We start from the raw sequence: 12,974 nt of genomic DNA, 5'->3' as shown, positions 1-12,974 counted from the left end.
CAATTCCAATGAAAAAATAAATAATTTTTTTTAAAAGCTTAAATCTAGGAATTAGTTGCATTAATGAAGCCGATGTATCTTAAACCTTTGTCACTAGTCCAGATAAGCATTGTCCTCGTCAATCGTAATTTGAATTTGAAACGTAAGATTTTTGTGTGACTGTTTCCTCTTCTATCTTGGCTTTTTGTCGAGTTCAATTTTCAAGAAGGAAGTGATACTACTACCGAAGAGGAAGTTTGTTTGAACAGTTGGGAGGCACTGGAACTTGAGTCCTCCTTGAGAAATAGGGAAACTTCCAATTAAGAAGGTGAATAATGAGAGATTATTAGGTGAATCCCAACAGAAAAAGAGAGGGAGGGGGTTGAATCATCATTTGATGTTTTAGGCCTGATCAGTTGTCTGAGACAAGTTTCTTCTTGCTAGAGAGCACAGCAAAAGAAGCATCCAATCTAACAATGGCAGGATTCTGGAATCAAACAGTCGCTTTGACTAGAAAGAACCTCATATACCATGTATGTTGTAGAACCCACTTCGTTTAATTCATTTCATTTCTCTTGGATCGATCATCTGAAAATTTCTGCTTCTATGAACACTGTCAATTTTGTTCTTGTAGTTATGTATTGAGAAGTTGTAGCTTTGTGAATATATTCATGTAATTCATGCATGCATTTGGTTTTGTATAGTTGTCATCTCGTTAAACACCTAGTACTATCAGGAAGCTGTAAACAAGAAATCAGCATAAAATTCTGTCTATTTTAATTTTTGATTAAAAGTTTACAACTACTATGTTTCATGTTTTTAATATTTCAGAGACGGCATCTGAGGTCGAATTTAAGGTTGATTCTGTTCCCTGTTATCCTTTTTCTGTCGGTTGGTTGGCTCCGACGCTATCTGGCGAAGAAGAATGTGTTTGGGGAGCATTACAACGCAAAAATGGCAACAGAAGGGACTCCTTTGCTTCTAATCCCAGCTGCTGAGTTCCGAGCAGCGAAAACTAACCAAATTCCGCAGTCAAATGATTTGCCAGACAAGTCTTGCAGAATAAACGGCTCTTGTCCCGCAACTATACTAATAACTGGGAACAACAGAGAATTTGGAGAAAGTATTACACCTTTTCTAAGGATTTTTCTACTTAATACTTTTTTTTTGGGGGGGGCGGGGGGGGTGTTGGTGGTGGGAGGGGTTTGTTGGTAAAGGGTGTGTGGCTTAGTTTACATATGATGAAATACAGTCTCTAAAATTTTGAAACTTCGCCTCACCTTCATTGGTGACTATTGACAGGCGTGGCTGGAAATATGTTCTCAAATTCCTCCTGCGGTCTCAATAATACAGCAGATTGTGTTTTTGTAATATTTTCTCTTTTTTGCTCTTTTGGTTACTTGTTCTTACCTGTATCAGACTTTTCCCCAACTATGAGCCCAAAGTATCACAATCTATTCTTTGCATTCATCTTATTTTGTATCAGCAGTGTGAATTTTTTTTGTGCATTTCAGGGGAAGACTGATAAGACTTCTGAGAAGAAATATTACCATCTTCAATCTCAATGCAAAGCAAATTTCACAATTCCAGTCCGTACTCAGGATGGAACAGAAGGTATGACTTACTACTACAGACCTATCAAGTGAAATGAATCGATGATGAAATTGTCTATGTTTTTCACCTGTGACGTGATAGACAGGGCAACTTTGTCATTCGAATTTTGAACACTCAACTAATTCATCTTTTATCTTAATAACCGTCAACTTTGGCCTCCTCTAATATATACATACATACATACATATATATGTGTGCGTGTGTGTGTGTATGCGTGTCTATAGTCATGCACATATTCATACTTGCAGTGCTTGTTTATTCTGGTGATCAAATACTCAAATTCTCTTCCTCTGATTCTATTCAGTGACTGAATGTCTTCAAGGCTTACTTGCGTGGCGCAAGAACTACATGGAAATTAATGATGAACTGTATGATGGCCAGTACAAGAACGGGGAGATAAATGAAATACTGGCTGGTCGGTCATTACTTTTTTCCCCTATCCATGCTTCTGTTTGCTGGAACTATGTGCACTCCTGTTGTTTCTTCTGTGTTAGTAAGCACTGTTTTTTTATTTTAACAGCATATGACTTTCGAGATTCAGACATGAAGCATTTTGATGTACATCTGTGGTATAATACTACCCCTACAAGCTCAGAGAAACCACCAAATGAGGTGCCTGTTGGAAGTACTTTGAACATGGTACCATCCCTTAACTTTTTCAAAATTTTCTGCTTCTTGTTTAAGATTCTAATTATGCATTTCCAAGATTGAAAATGATGTTCATTAAGCCTCATTTATTGTTAATTAGGAGGACAATTTTGGTTGCATAAAGTTTAAGTTGATGATTCCTAAGTGAAATATCTTTGCAATCCTTAAGCTTCTCCTCCATATTGGTGTTACTTTAAGGCATTTCTTGATGACCACCAGTATACATTCGCCACAATTTTTTTATATATATCCCTATTTTCATATGTACACAGGTTTGGAATGCCTATCTCCAATCTTTGCTTGGGCCTTCTGTAAGAATGATCTTTGAGTTTATTGGAGAGATGCCCAGAGCAAGTACTAATGTCACATATGATTTTGCATCTTCAATTGGGCTTGTGTTTTTTACATGGGTAATACTGCAATTATTCCTGGTAAGTGCATGAATGTGTGTCTCGCTGAATGAAAGTAACTGACAAGTGGATGACGATACCAAAATCCATGCATTTGGTTTCACCTTCCGTAATCCAATTAATTTGTCTAATGTCTTTTTGCCGCAATTACTTTAACAACTGAAGGACTTTCCAGTCTCTATTATTTTTTGACATAATCATCTCAGTTGGACTAATGATATTGAACCTGGACTATTCAGCTCATAATGTGCTCATCCATATATATTTGGTCATCATGGCAATTTTTTTGAATTACGTGGATGGTAGGATCCTGGAACTACACAAATGATTTCTATGAAGAAAACACCAGCTAACTGAACTTAAGCTCATTTATTTGACATTTCACAGGTTCTTTACATGTTTCGTGGGGAAGCTTCATTTTACATAAAGGATCAGAGTAAATTAACATTACTATTTTTCCTTGTGAAACATTATCAATTTTCTGACCGTTTCAATTTTCATTTTCTGATTCTGAATTAGGTCATTTTAACATCCCTGGTTTATGAGAAGCAGCAGAAGCTAGCAACGATGATGAAAATGCATGGTCTTGGCAATGCACCTTATTGGTTGATTACATACCTCTATTTTCTCGTCATCTTTTCACTCTACATGGTTTGTTTTGTAGTATTTGGCACACTGGCAGGTAAAACATGAACTTAAGGCTTTCAAGTTACTAAACAATCTGTTCACATTGCTTCACATATCTGGTTATTGTGCAGGGTTAACCATCTTCACGTTGAACTCGTATAGCATCCAAAGTGTGTTTTATTTCATCCACATAAACTTACTAATTTCTGCAGCCTTTCTGCTCTCAACGGTCTTTTCAAGTGCAAAGAGTGCTTCAGGAAAGTACAGCATAACTCGGTTTGAATTAAATGTATTTTTCTGATTAACATGTCTAACGTCCTGGGTATTGCAGTTTTTGGATTCGTGCTGGTCTTTGGCAGTTGGTTAGTGGGGGGATTTTTCTTTAAGCGCTTGATTGCAGATGTTTCATTTCCAAGTATGTTGAAATCATTGCTCTATCCATTACCTGTTATGTTTCCAGAAAATGTTTTAGATTTTATTGTTTTCCAACCCAAACATTGACATTCAGATATTTTACCAGTTTTATTTCCTTCATAGACTGTTGGATATGTAAATTAGCAAAGTCTAAAGCTACTCGTTTTGAAGTTTTACATTCCACTTTTATTAGGGTATCAACTTTTACGATCTTGCTTGAACTCCAGGTGGCACCTTTTGCTATGACTCATGTTGCATACCTATCCACCTTTTCATATTCGGATTTTGGGATTACATATCAGTTGCTACCCAAGGAAGGTGCTAGTTTCAGTGGGGAAAAAGAGCATTAATTTATCTGTTCATTCTCCTTTCTACAAAATGACTAACACTTTATCGATAATCAATTATTTTTTCAGTAAGCAAGTCCACTAAGAACTTGCCATTAACCTCTGATTATGGTCAACTTGTACAAATTGTGTTCATTGTGAGTTTGTGATGAGAGTGGATGTGCAAAATTTTGTGTTTCATTGAAGGACCATCTGATGTCCTTGTTAAGAAATATGAACATGCAACGTTAATGGTACTACTAGATCTTTGAGGTTCTAGAATGCGATCTAAAGTTTGTTTTGCTCTTATTTATATGTCTATATTTCATTAATCCTAAAACTGTATACAATCAGAGATGCAGTTCTATGGTTTAAGTTCTACTCTTCCTAGAGCACTGAGACTTCTTGGTACTCTGTAGTGAAATAAAAATCACAAGGTTTTAAGTTCATAAGGTTGACGCATATTAGCATACACTAATGGAACACTCAAAGTCAACTGTAGTATATAAATTTTGCCTCTGAGTATGATTTATGGCCTTCTTTGGCCCGCTATTTTGGTTCCTACAAGGATCTCTAGTACCATTGACACCTATGATGTAAATTATGGTTTAACTTTTGGGCCTTGCCATCCATTTCTGTAACCTTCATATATTCATGCAAGCTCTAACTAGCTCATAATCACATAATGCTTGTCTTTAGGAGTGTGGCTCATTGTCTTGGAGCTCTTTCCTGCATTATCACTCTATCGTGGATTAGATGAACTCTTCAACTTTTCAGAGGCTGCATTTGAGATGGGGGCATACGGAATGCGGTGGCAAAGCCTGAGGGATGAAAATAGTGGAATGAGGGAAGTTCTAGTAATCATGTCAATTGAATGGTTGGTGTTTCTTTTCATGTCATATTGCACATTAGGAGGTTGCTTTTGTAGAAGTCCTCTATCTATCTTCCGAAGCTCTCAAGAGAGGCCTCCATCTTTCCAGAGTCCTAGACTGCAAGTTCAAGAGTCTGGGGTTCTTGTTCAAGTTGATAATCAGGATATTAATCAAGAGGTACATTATATTCATAAATGTGTACCAATGGCTGTGGGTGAGTATAAAACTTGAAAAACATATCCACTATTTCAGAATTTCCAAATAGGAATTTGTGTTTCTGCATTCTGTCCAATAGAAGGTATACCTGGTTGGAGTATCTAAAGCATCAAAAGTATTAATGTAGCTGGGTAAAGCAATCTGATCGTGTAATATTTACAGCTTAAGCATTTCTATGTGCTTTCTTGTTTGGTTTCTCCCTCATTATACAGGAAACTGTACAAAGCAAAACTGACAGAATGTTAATAGTTGCACACTAGCACCTACTTGCTATTTGGATAATATCTTGCTTGAATATCACTAAATCATTATGATGCAAATTTTAACTGTTGTTGTTTGGTGTCTTTGTTAGATTTTAAAAGTTGAACACCTGCTCAATGAACCTGGTACAAGCTACCCGATTATCTCCCATAAACTTCAAAAGACATATCCAGCAAGAGATGGGAACCCTGAGAAGCAAGCTGTCAAAGGGTTGTCTCTTGCAGTAGCTCGAGGGGAGTGTTTTGGCCTGCTAGGCCCTAATGGTGCTGGGAAAACTTCCTTCATTAGTATGGTAAGTACGTATTATGCTAATAATATTTCCTATGTATCTATATTCTTGTAGACATGGAAGGAACCAGTGGTGATTAGTGTGTGATCCTTGTGCTCTCTTCCTTATTAATAACTTAACTATGATTTGTCATGATTGGTAGATGACTGGACTTACAAAGCCAAGCTCTGGCACAGCATATGTTGGAGGTCTCAATTTGAAAACACAAATGAGTGAAATCCATTCCAGCATGGGTGTGTGCCCACAAGAGAAGTAAGTTGAATAACCATCATGTTGAATAAAAAAGGGTTTATATGACCTTTTTTTTCTGATCTTAGAATCATGAAATGTTTATTCTAACAACTTTTATACTTTGTGATTAATCATACAGCCTCCTTTGGGATACATTAACTGGAAGGGAACACCTGAATTTTTATGGCAGACTTAAAAACCTCAAAGGTGCTAATCTATCACGAGTAAGTTGATGTGATCCTTTCCCTGATATCATAACAATCTAACTCTATGCATCAAGTACTTGATCATTTTTCTGCCTGTCTACTGATCCTACATCAATCCTTTATTCGATAATTGGTCCAAAAAAACACGGAGCATTTTGATCTTTCTGATGCAAAAGTAGACATATCTGGAATAATACTTCACAAAAGTAGCGTTGCACTCTTGAAGAGGAACTGCAGACAAACGTATTCTTCTAGTATTGGCTGCAATGACATTCTGAGGCATTGTGGTTGATAATTGATATGCCTTCTGAACATTGACAAGCTCAAACTGTATTGGGAGACTTCAATTCACAGGGTGCACATACTTCCTATTAGTTTGAATCTTTTCAATAACTGCCTGACTTTCTTTGTTCCAGTCATTAGGAACTATGCACATGAAGTTGAATTACCCTGTTATGCTAAAATAGCAAAAACAAAAATCGCATGAATTAAGGCGTCACCATTTGCTCCAGTGACATTTCCAAACTGCCCACCTAACCACTCCTGTAGAGTACATTTACAACCTCAATCTAAAGTCAAGCCACCAGGGAAGAGAAATTTGAGATGGATGTCATAAAAATTGCATTCCTGTTGCTTTTTTAGATGAGTAAGAATATGGAATACTGGCAGAGGAGAAAATAAAGGAAACTAAAAAGAACAAAAGAAGAAAAAGGAGTAGAATTTTCAATTTTTCTTTGTCATAAATGCAACAGGCAGTTGACGATGCTCTCAGAAATGTGAACCTGCTTCAAGGAGGAGATGCTGATAAACGTGTGGGATGCTATAGCGGTGGAATGAAAAGAAGATTAAGCATCGCAATTTCCTTGATAGGGGACCCAAAAGTATATCCCAGTCCATCTACTATATCTTGCTTCTTTAACCTTCTGAGATTCTTTATTTTATCCTAGGTGCCCTTTTGAACGTTTTCAGGTGGTCTACCTGGACGAACCTAGCACAGGGCTCGACCCTGCTTCACGGAAGATGCTGTGGGATGCTGTGAACAAAGCAAAAGAAGATAAAGCAATTATTTTGACAAGTACGTTCATCCCCCTCCCTCCCTATTCTCATGCCCTCTTCTTTTGGTGATAGCTTGTCCTTGTGTATGTCGATAAGCCTGTATTTTGTTTTACATTGCCTGTATCTATTTTTTACTTAAGACAGAAAAGCTGAAAATTGAGAGAATTAAATGATAACTAGAGACGACAGGGTTTGGTTGAAGTTGCAGTTTTCTTGAAATCAGATCATTGCTTGGCTCCTCATGCTGAGTGATCCATCTTTGTCCTGTTACCTCTAATAACTGAACGTCATTAACTATGAATTATTGATTTATAATAAGAACATGACAACTACTTTTTTGCATTCGATTCAGCTCATTCTATGGAGGAGGCAGAGCACCTTTGTGACCGTATAGGAATTTTTGTGGATGGAACTTTTCAGTGCTTAGGGAGCCCTGATGAGGTAGTCCTTATGTTGTTTGTCCCCTACATTCTAAACTTTGCAAAGTGGGTTATCATATCAGCATCTGCGTAGAACAGCTGTGCTTTGCAATTCCATAGATGTTCTTCTTGACCTAGTGTTTTGACAGAATTATCATGCATATAGGCTATAGCAAGTGAATTACTAATTAGGCTATGGACCAATAGCCAATTATAAGTGATTATTAAAAACATAACAGACATATTAGTTCACTGATATATCTTATTGTAATCTTTACCTAGTTACATACTGGAAGGATTAGAAGAAATTACTATAGCACCGAAGAAAAGCATTGAGCCTACACGGTTTTTGTAGGAAGGAGGGAAATTTATATCTTTCCATCTATACTGTACCATCATACATTAACATGTTATACCTCCAAACTTAAATACATTGATATGATTGTTGATGATATTTATGTAATTCCAACATTGAGTTGTACTCTTCTTAATCATCTTGAAGAACAAAATCTTGAATTGGAAGGCAACTGTTTGGAAGAGATTTTAGAACTTTTGGAGGAAATGCTTTTAGAAATCAAAGAAAATACAAAAAGAAGACTTAATAAACATGAAATGTTGATTGGTAACAATTGGGCTTAGAAGAAAAACATTAGGAAACAGAAACTAACAATGAGAGCAAGCTAGGTAGCTTTTTGCCCCATATAATGGTTAGCTCCATGTACTCTTGCTCATTGGATGACCTAACATGCAAAGGTTTTTGTTGCATGTTTAACAGCTGAAGGACAGGTATGGTGGGACTTATGTATTCACCATGGCAACTGCACCTGAGAATGAGAAGGAAGTGGAGGATTTGGTTAAGCGTCTCTCTCCAAATGCCCAGAAGACATACTACATCTCTGGAACCCAAAAGTTCGAGGTTCCAAAGAGAGATGTTAGTCTGTCTGATGTGTTTTTGGCAGTAAAATTTGCAAAGGAGAGATTTGGAGTTGAAGCTTGGGACATTGCTGATACTACTCTGGAGGATGTCTTCGTGAAGGTGGCAACAGAATCTGAGGCATCTGCATCTTAGACTGCAGAATCACTTAAGATGTTGATTATCTCGTTCTTTACATTAGAACAGTTATTAGGTTGGGGGAGGACCAAAAAGATTTGAAATGTTTTACTCAATGCTCTTAATGAAGTTGGACATATGTATGCAAATATGGTATTATAGTTTTGAAGAAGCTCTTGGTTCAAGCTCCCACAGTGACATAGTAATATCACAGATAGTATGCCTGTTCAGATGATATGTGCTCCTTCATTTGATTAGCCTCTCATTGCTTCCCAAAAAAGGAAAAAAAAAATTTAAAAACAAAAGGGATTAAGAATGAAATGAATTCGAAATGTACACTTTCAAAGTTGCTTTTAATAGTCAGTCAAAAAATAAAACTTTGTTCGTGAACTGTAAACATTGAATTACTTGGGAAGAAAAACCAGAGTAATAAACAACCATATAAATCTTCAGCACTTGTGGAACTTAAAGGACTTGTCTTTCTCCTTAATGGCTTGATCAGTGACTGATCTTTCTGTGTACCTGTGTCAAATATTTGGGTGGGATCTAGCACAAATATCCCATCAACCTGTTTGAAAATCTTAAACACTTTATATAGAAAGCACAATAGTTTATGTAAGTATATGCTAAATATTGTCAGAAGTGAAATGATTGGACCAAAGACTCATGTTGTCTTGTACTAATAGGTTATGTAAGTATATGCCAAATAGTTTATGTACTTTAGATAGTTGCTATGTTTATAGTTTGTATCTTCATTTTGTACAAGACTGAATGATCAAATAGTTACTATGTTATTTTATATCTTAATTTTACATACTTATGTTGTCTTGTACCTTAAGTAGTTTTGCTGATCTCCCATGATATAATACACTGATTCTTCAATTTAAGGATGATAATCAAAACTAGTATACTTCATCCATCTTAGATCAACGTAAAGATTTCTATTTTGTAGGTACTAGAGTAAATGACTCCAAAACTTTCTCAATTATTATTAAGGGAGCTATTTAGTTCTTCAACTTATATAATTGATTCTAAGTGGTCCCTCCAAGTCAAAACTAAGTATAATAATTTTCACTTTACCTTTAAGGTTTGATTTAATATCCATTTTCCACCTCTAAGTTTAAAAAACAAGGCACATTAATTAGTCCCTTTTGATAGTTTTGGGTTAGTATTTAATAGTTAACTAATTTGACTAACAAATATTGACAACACCATCCTCCTAAAATTTTACATAAACTAAACAAAAATGATAAATTACTCTTCAACCAATAACAGGCTTAATATTACCTTCTATTACATAATTTTATTAACTTTATTTATTGAAATTATTGACATCTCATTATTATTAACTGATTTAAAGTCTAACAAACTGAAAAGAGATTTTTTTACTTTACCAATTAGATATACTTGGACAGTCAATACTATAAAGAAGATGATTTCACTAATAGAAAGATGAAAAATATATAGAAAATGCATTCCCATTTATTGTTTTTTTTGTCTTTTTACATTACAAAATATGGGAATACCTCTTTATTTTTGTCTTACAATCATCTTTTTATTGCCAAGGTTTACCACTTAAACTACATCTTTTTAGTCTCTTTTTTTTTTCCTTACTATTTCGTCTTACTCGTGTTGGATTATGGTTTATTTTTCTATACACTATTTTTCATTTTTTAGACTTTAATTCAAATAATGACAGTATTAATGAAAAATAAATTTAGCAAAATTTTGTAAACAAGAGGTAATATTATGCTTGATCCTCTTTAATTAGTAGTTTTACATTTTTTATATAAATTGATAAAAAAATAGCATTGTCATTTTTTGTTAGTCAAATTAGTCAACTACTAAATAGTTAACCAAAACTATAAAATGGGGCTAACCTGCCTTATTTTCAAACTTAGTGGAGAACAGTAAATATCAAATCAAACCTCAAGGGGCAAAGTGAGAAATATTTACTTTGATTTAGCTTGGAGGGATCATTTTCATTTTGAACCAAAATTTAAGTTGAGGCTGCTAGACCCTTTTGAAAGCTGAAGGATGAAATAGGATCATGGATAAAATTGAGAGAAGACTATATATGGAAGTCAATTAGAACCAAAGCTGCCTAGCTATTATGTTTCATGCCCTCATAAGTTTACTGTTGTTCCTATAAAATAATCTAATGACAACAAATAAAAATTTAATTAAGAACTTTCTACTTCCAGTTGCAATTAGATATCATAGTGACCGATAACCAAAAATCCATCCAAAATGTAGTAATGTCACCACTACTCGTTGTATTTCTTCTTCTCTTCTTTCTGTTTTAAGGTATTTTTTTTATGTTTTAGAGTATTTTTATTTCTCTTTAACGTCAGGCATTCCATGCTGAAGCAGCAGCTGGTTGGTTATCTTGTGGCACTGGATTTTCAGCTGAGTGGCCAGAAATGCAGAGATTGCCTGTATCATCCTGCGCCCAGAATACTTCCACCATAAGGCCCCCGGGATTCCGATTCTGAGGGGATTTTGTTCCTGGAATCTTAGCATACTCGGCTCCTAGAGGCACCTGCAAGATGATTTAAATAATACTCTTCTATCACTTCTACCATATTTTGATCCTCTCAGGGTCATTAGAAGTGCAAAGTTCAAACTAAAAGTTCTCACCTGTAGTTTGGCCCCTGATGGCAAAGTTCTCACCTGCTCAATAAACCTGATACAAGCTATCCGATTTCTTGTAAACTCCAAAAGACATATCCAGCACAGGATGGGAACCCTAAGTAGCATGCCGTCAAAGGGTTGTCTCTTGCGGTAGCAGGAGGGAAGTGTTTTGGTTTGCTACCAAATGGTGCTGGTAAAACTTCCTTCATTAGCATAGTAGCAACGTAATATATGCTAATAATGTTTCCTATATATGTATTATTACCAATGTAGATGTGAAAGGAATCAGTGGCTTTTAGCATGTGATCTTTTGCTCTTTTCCTTATTAATAAACTTCATAAGATTTGTCTCGATTGTCAGATGACAGGACTAACAAAGCCAAGCTCTGGCACAGCATGTATTGGGGTCTCGATTTGAGGACACAAGTGAATGCAATCCATTCTACCATGGGTGTGTGCCCACAAGATGAGTAAGTTGAATAACCATCGTCTTGAAGCAAAAAAAGGTTTCTATTACTGTTTTTTGGTCTGATCTTAGAAACAGAAACAGAAACATTTATGTTACAAACTTTTTTGTTTCATTTTCTTATTTGTGGATGGATCACAGCCTCCTTTGGATACATTAACAGGACGGGAAAAACACCTCAATTTTTATGAGAGACTTAAAAACCTCAGAGGTGCTAACTTATCACAAGTAAGTTGATGTAATACTTTTGCCAAAGATTATAACCATCTAACTTTACATATGGAAGTATTTGACCATTTATGGACCGATCCTATATTAACTTCTTTTATCATCATTAGTACAAATTTTGGTCCAAATAAAAACAGACTATTTCGATCTTTCCGGTGCAAAAGTAGAATACTACTTTTGTCTCTCTGTAAGTCTGTTTGTTGTTTTACACTGCCCATATCTTTTTTTTTTTTTTTTTCCTTTTTCCCCTCACTTTTGAGCAAACAACAGAATCGGGTTGAGATTAAAGTTTTCTTGAGATCTCATTACTTCATGGCTCCTCATTTCATCTTTACCCAGTTACCTCTAATAACTGAACATTATTAGTTATCAATTATGCGTTTCTCATAAGCATGTGACAACGTACGTTTTTGCATTCATTTCAGCTCATTCCATGGAGGAAGCAGAGCACCTTTGCGACCCCATAGGAATTTTGTTCGATGGAAGTTTTCAGTGCTTAGGGAGCCCTGATGAGGTAGTACTTATGTTGTCTGTCCCCTTGCAAAGTGGTTACCATGTTAGTATCCGCATAGAAAAGTTGTGCTTTGAGATATTGTAGATATTGTTCTGATATAGCGTTTTGACAGAATTATCATGCATATAGCAAATGAATTACTAATAGATACCAGAAGAATTAGAAGAGGTGTGCTTAAATTCATGTACCTCATCAGTTAATTAATTGTCATGTCTTGTGCAGTGATGAAGTGACTAAAACTAGCTCCAGCATATCATCCACTGATCATAACATACAGCTTCCTATAGTTGTAGTATAGAACCTCTCTTCTTGACTGTTGTTATTGTTTTTGTTGCTTGTGATATTATTGGAAGTCTTGCTGCAATAGTTTCAATTATGAGTGCATAATGATATTCTCAATCCCTTAGTTTTACATCTAGAAGGAAAATAATGTCCCTGCTAACTCAAGCACCTAGGCTGCTAGTCTTCCTTTCTCATTCTGACTTCTGAAGTTCCCAACTCAAAAGCCATTATA

General features: G+C 35.6%; 1 protein-coding gene and 1 long non-coding RNA gene across 5 annotated transcripts; both read left to right on the top strand.

The window, feature by feature from the left end:
- The first annotated feature begins 244 nt into the window (after positions 1-244).
- On the top strand, positions 245-8,768 carry LOC113767907 (ABC transporter A family member 12-like). Of its 3 annotated transcripts, none has more exons than XM_027312111.1 (18): positions 245-512; positions 811-1,102; positions 1,282-1,346; positions 1,494-1,593; positions 1,898-2,008; positions 2,114-2,232; positions 2,514-2,672; positions 3,171-3,333; positions 3,410-3,535; positions 3,610-3,693; positions 4,796-5,067; positions 5,459-5,659; positions 5,799-5,908; positions 6,027-6,111; positions 6,846-6,974; positions 7,063-7,168; positions 7,502-7,590; positions 8,344-8,768. In XM_027312111.1, exons 1-18 carry the CDS (start codon positions 456-458, stop codon positions 8,635-8,637), a joined length of 2,562 nt encoding a protein of 853 aa, XP_027167912.1. In that variant the 5' UTR covers positions 245-455; the 3' UTR covers positions 8,638-8,768. The 3 variants fall into 3 exon arrangements, with proteins under 3 accessions (XP_027167912.1, XP_027167911.1, XP_027167913.1); XM_027312110.1 differs by having other exon boundaries at positions 4,718-5,067; XM_027312112.1 differs by lacking the exon at positions 7,502-7,590 and having other exon boundaries at positions 4,718-5,067; positions 8,344-8,496.
- A 2,646-nt stretch (positions 8,769-11,414) lies between these two features.
- LOC113767909 lies at positions 11,415-12,693 on the top strand. 2 transcript variants are annotated; one of them, XR_003468046.1, is made up of 4 exons: positions 11,415-11,446; positions 11,614-11,722; positions 11,882-11,946; positions 12,372-12,693. It is a non-coding gene; the product is annotated as an uncharacterized LOC113767909 (long non-coding RNA). The 2 variants fall into 2 exon arrangements; XR_003468047.1 differs by lacking the exon at positions 11,882-11,946.
- Positions 12,694-12,974: the final 281 nt, after the last annotated feature.

This window comes from Coffea eugenioides, chromosome 4, assembly GCF_003713205.1.
Source record: "Coffea eugenioides isolate CCC68of chromosome 4, Ceug_1.0, whole genome shotgun sequence".
Taxonomy (NCBI): domain Eukaryota; kingdom Viridiplantae; phylum Streptophyta; class Magnoliopsida; order Gentianales; family Rubiaceae; genus Coffea; species Coffea eugenioides.
The sequence above is the reverse complement of the archived record's forward strand: the minus strand, read 5'-3'. Positions and strand labels throughout refer to the sequence as shown.

Bases quoted from the DNA above. Each gene is read 5' to 3' on its own strand.
- LOC113767907 (XM_027312110.1), top strand. From the start codon at position 456: ATGGCAGGATTCTGGAATCAAACAGTCGCTTTGACTAGAAAGAACCTC. The intron at 3,536-3,609 runs GAAAGTACAGCA...TGGGTATTGCAG, and splicing joins AAGTGCAAAGAGTGCTTCAG to TTTTTGGATTCGTGCTGGTC. The intron at 6,975-7,062 runs GTATATCCCAGT...GAACGTTTTCAG, and splicing joins CCTTGATAGGGGACCCAAAA to GTGGTCTACCTGGACGAACC.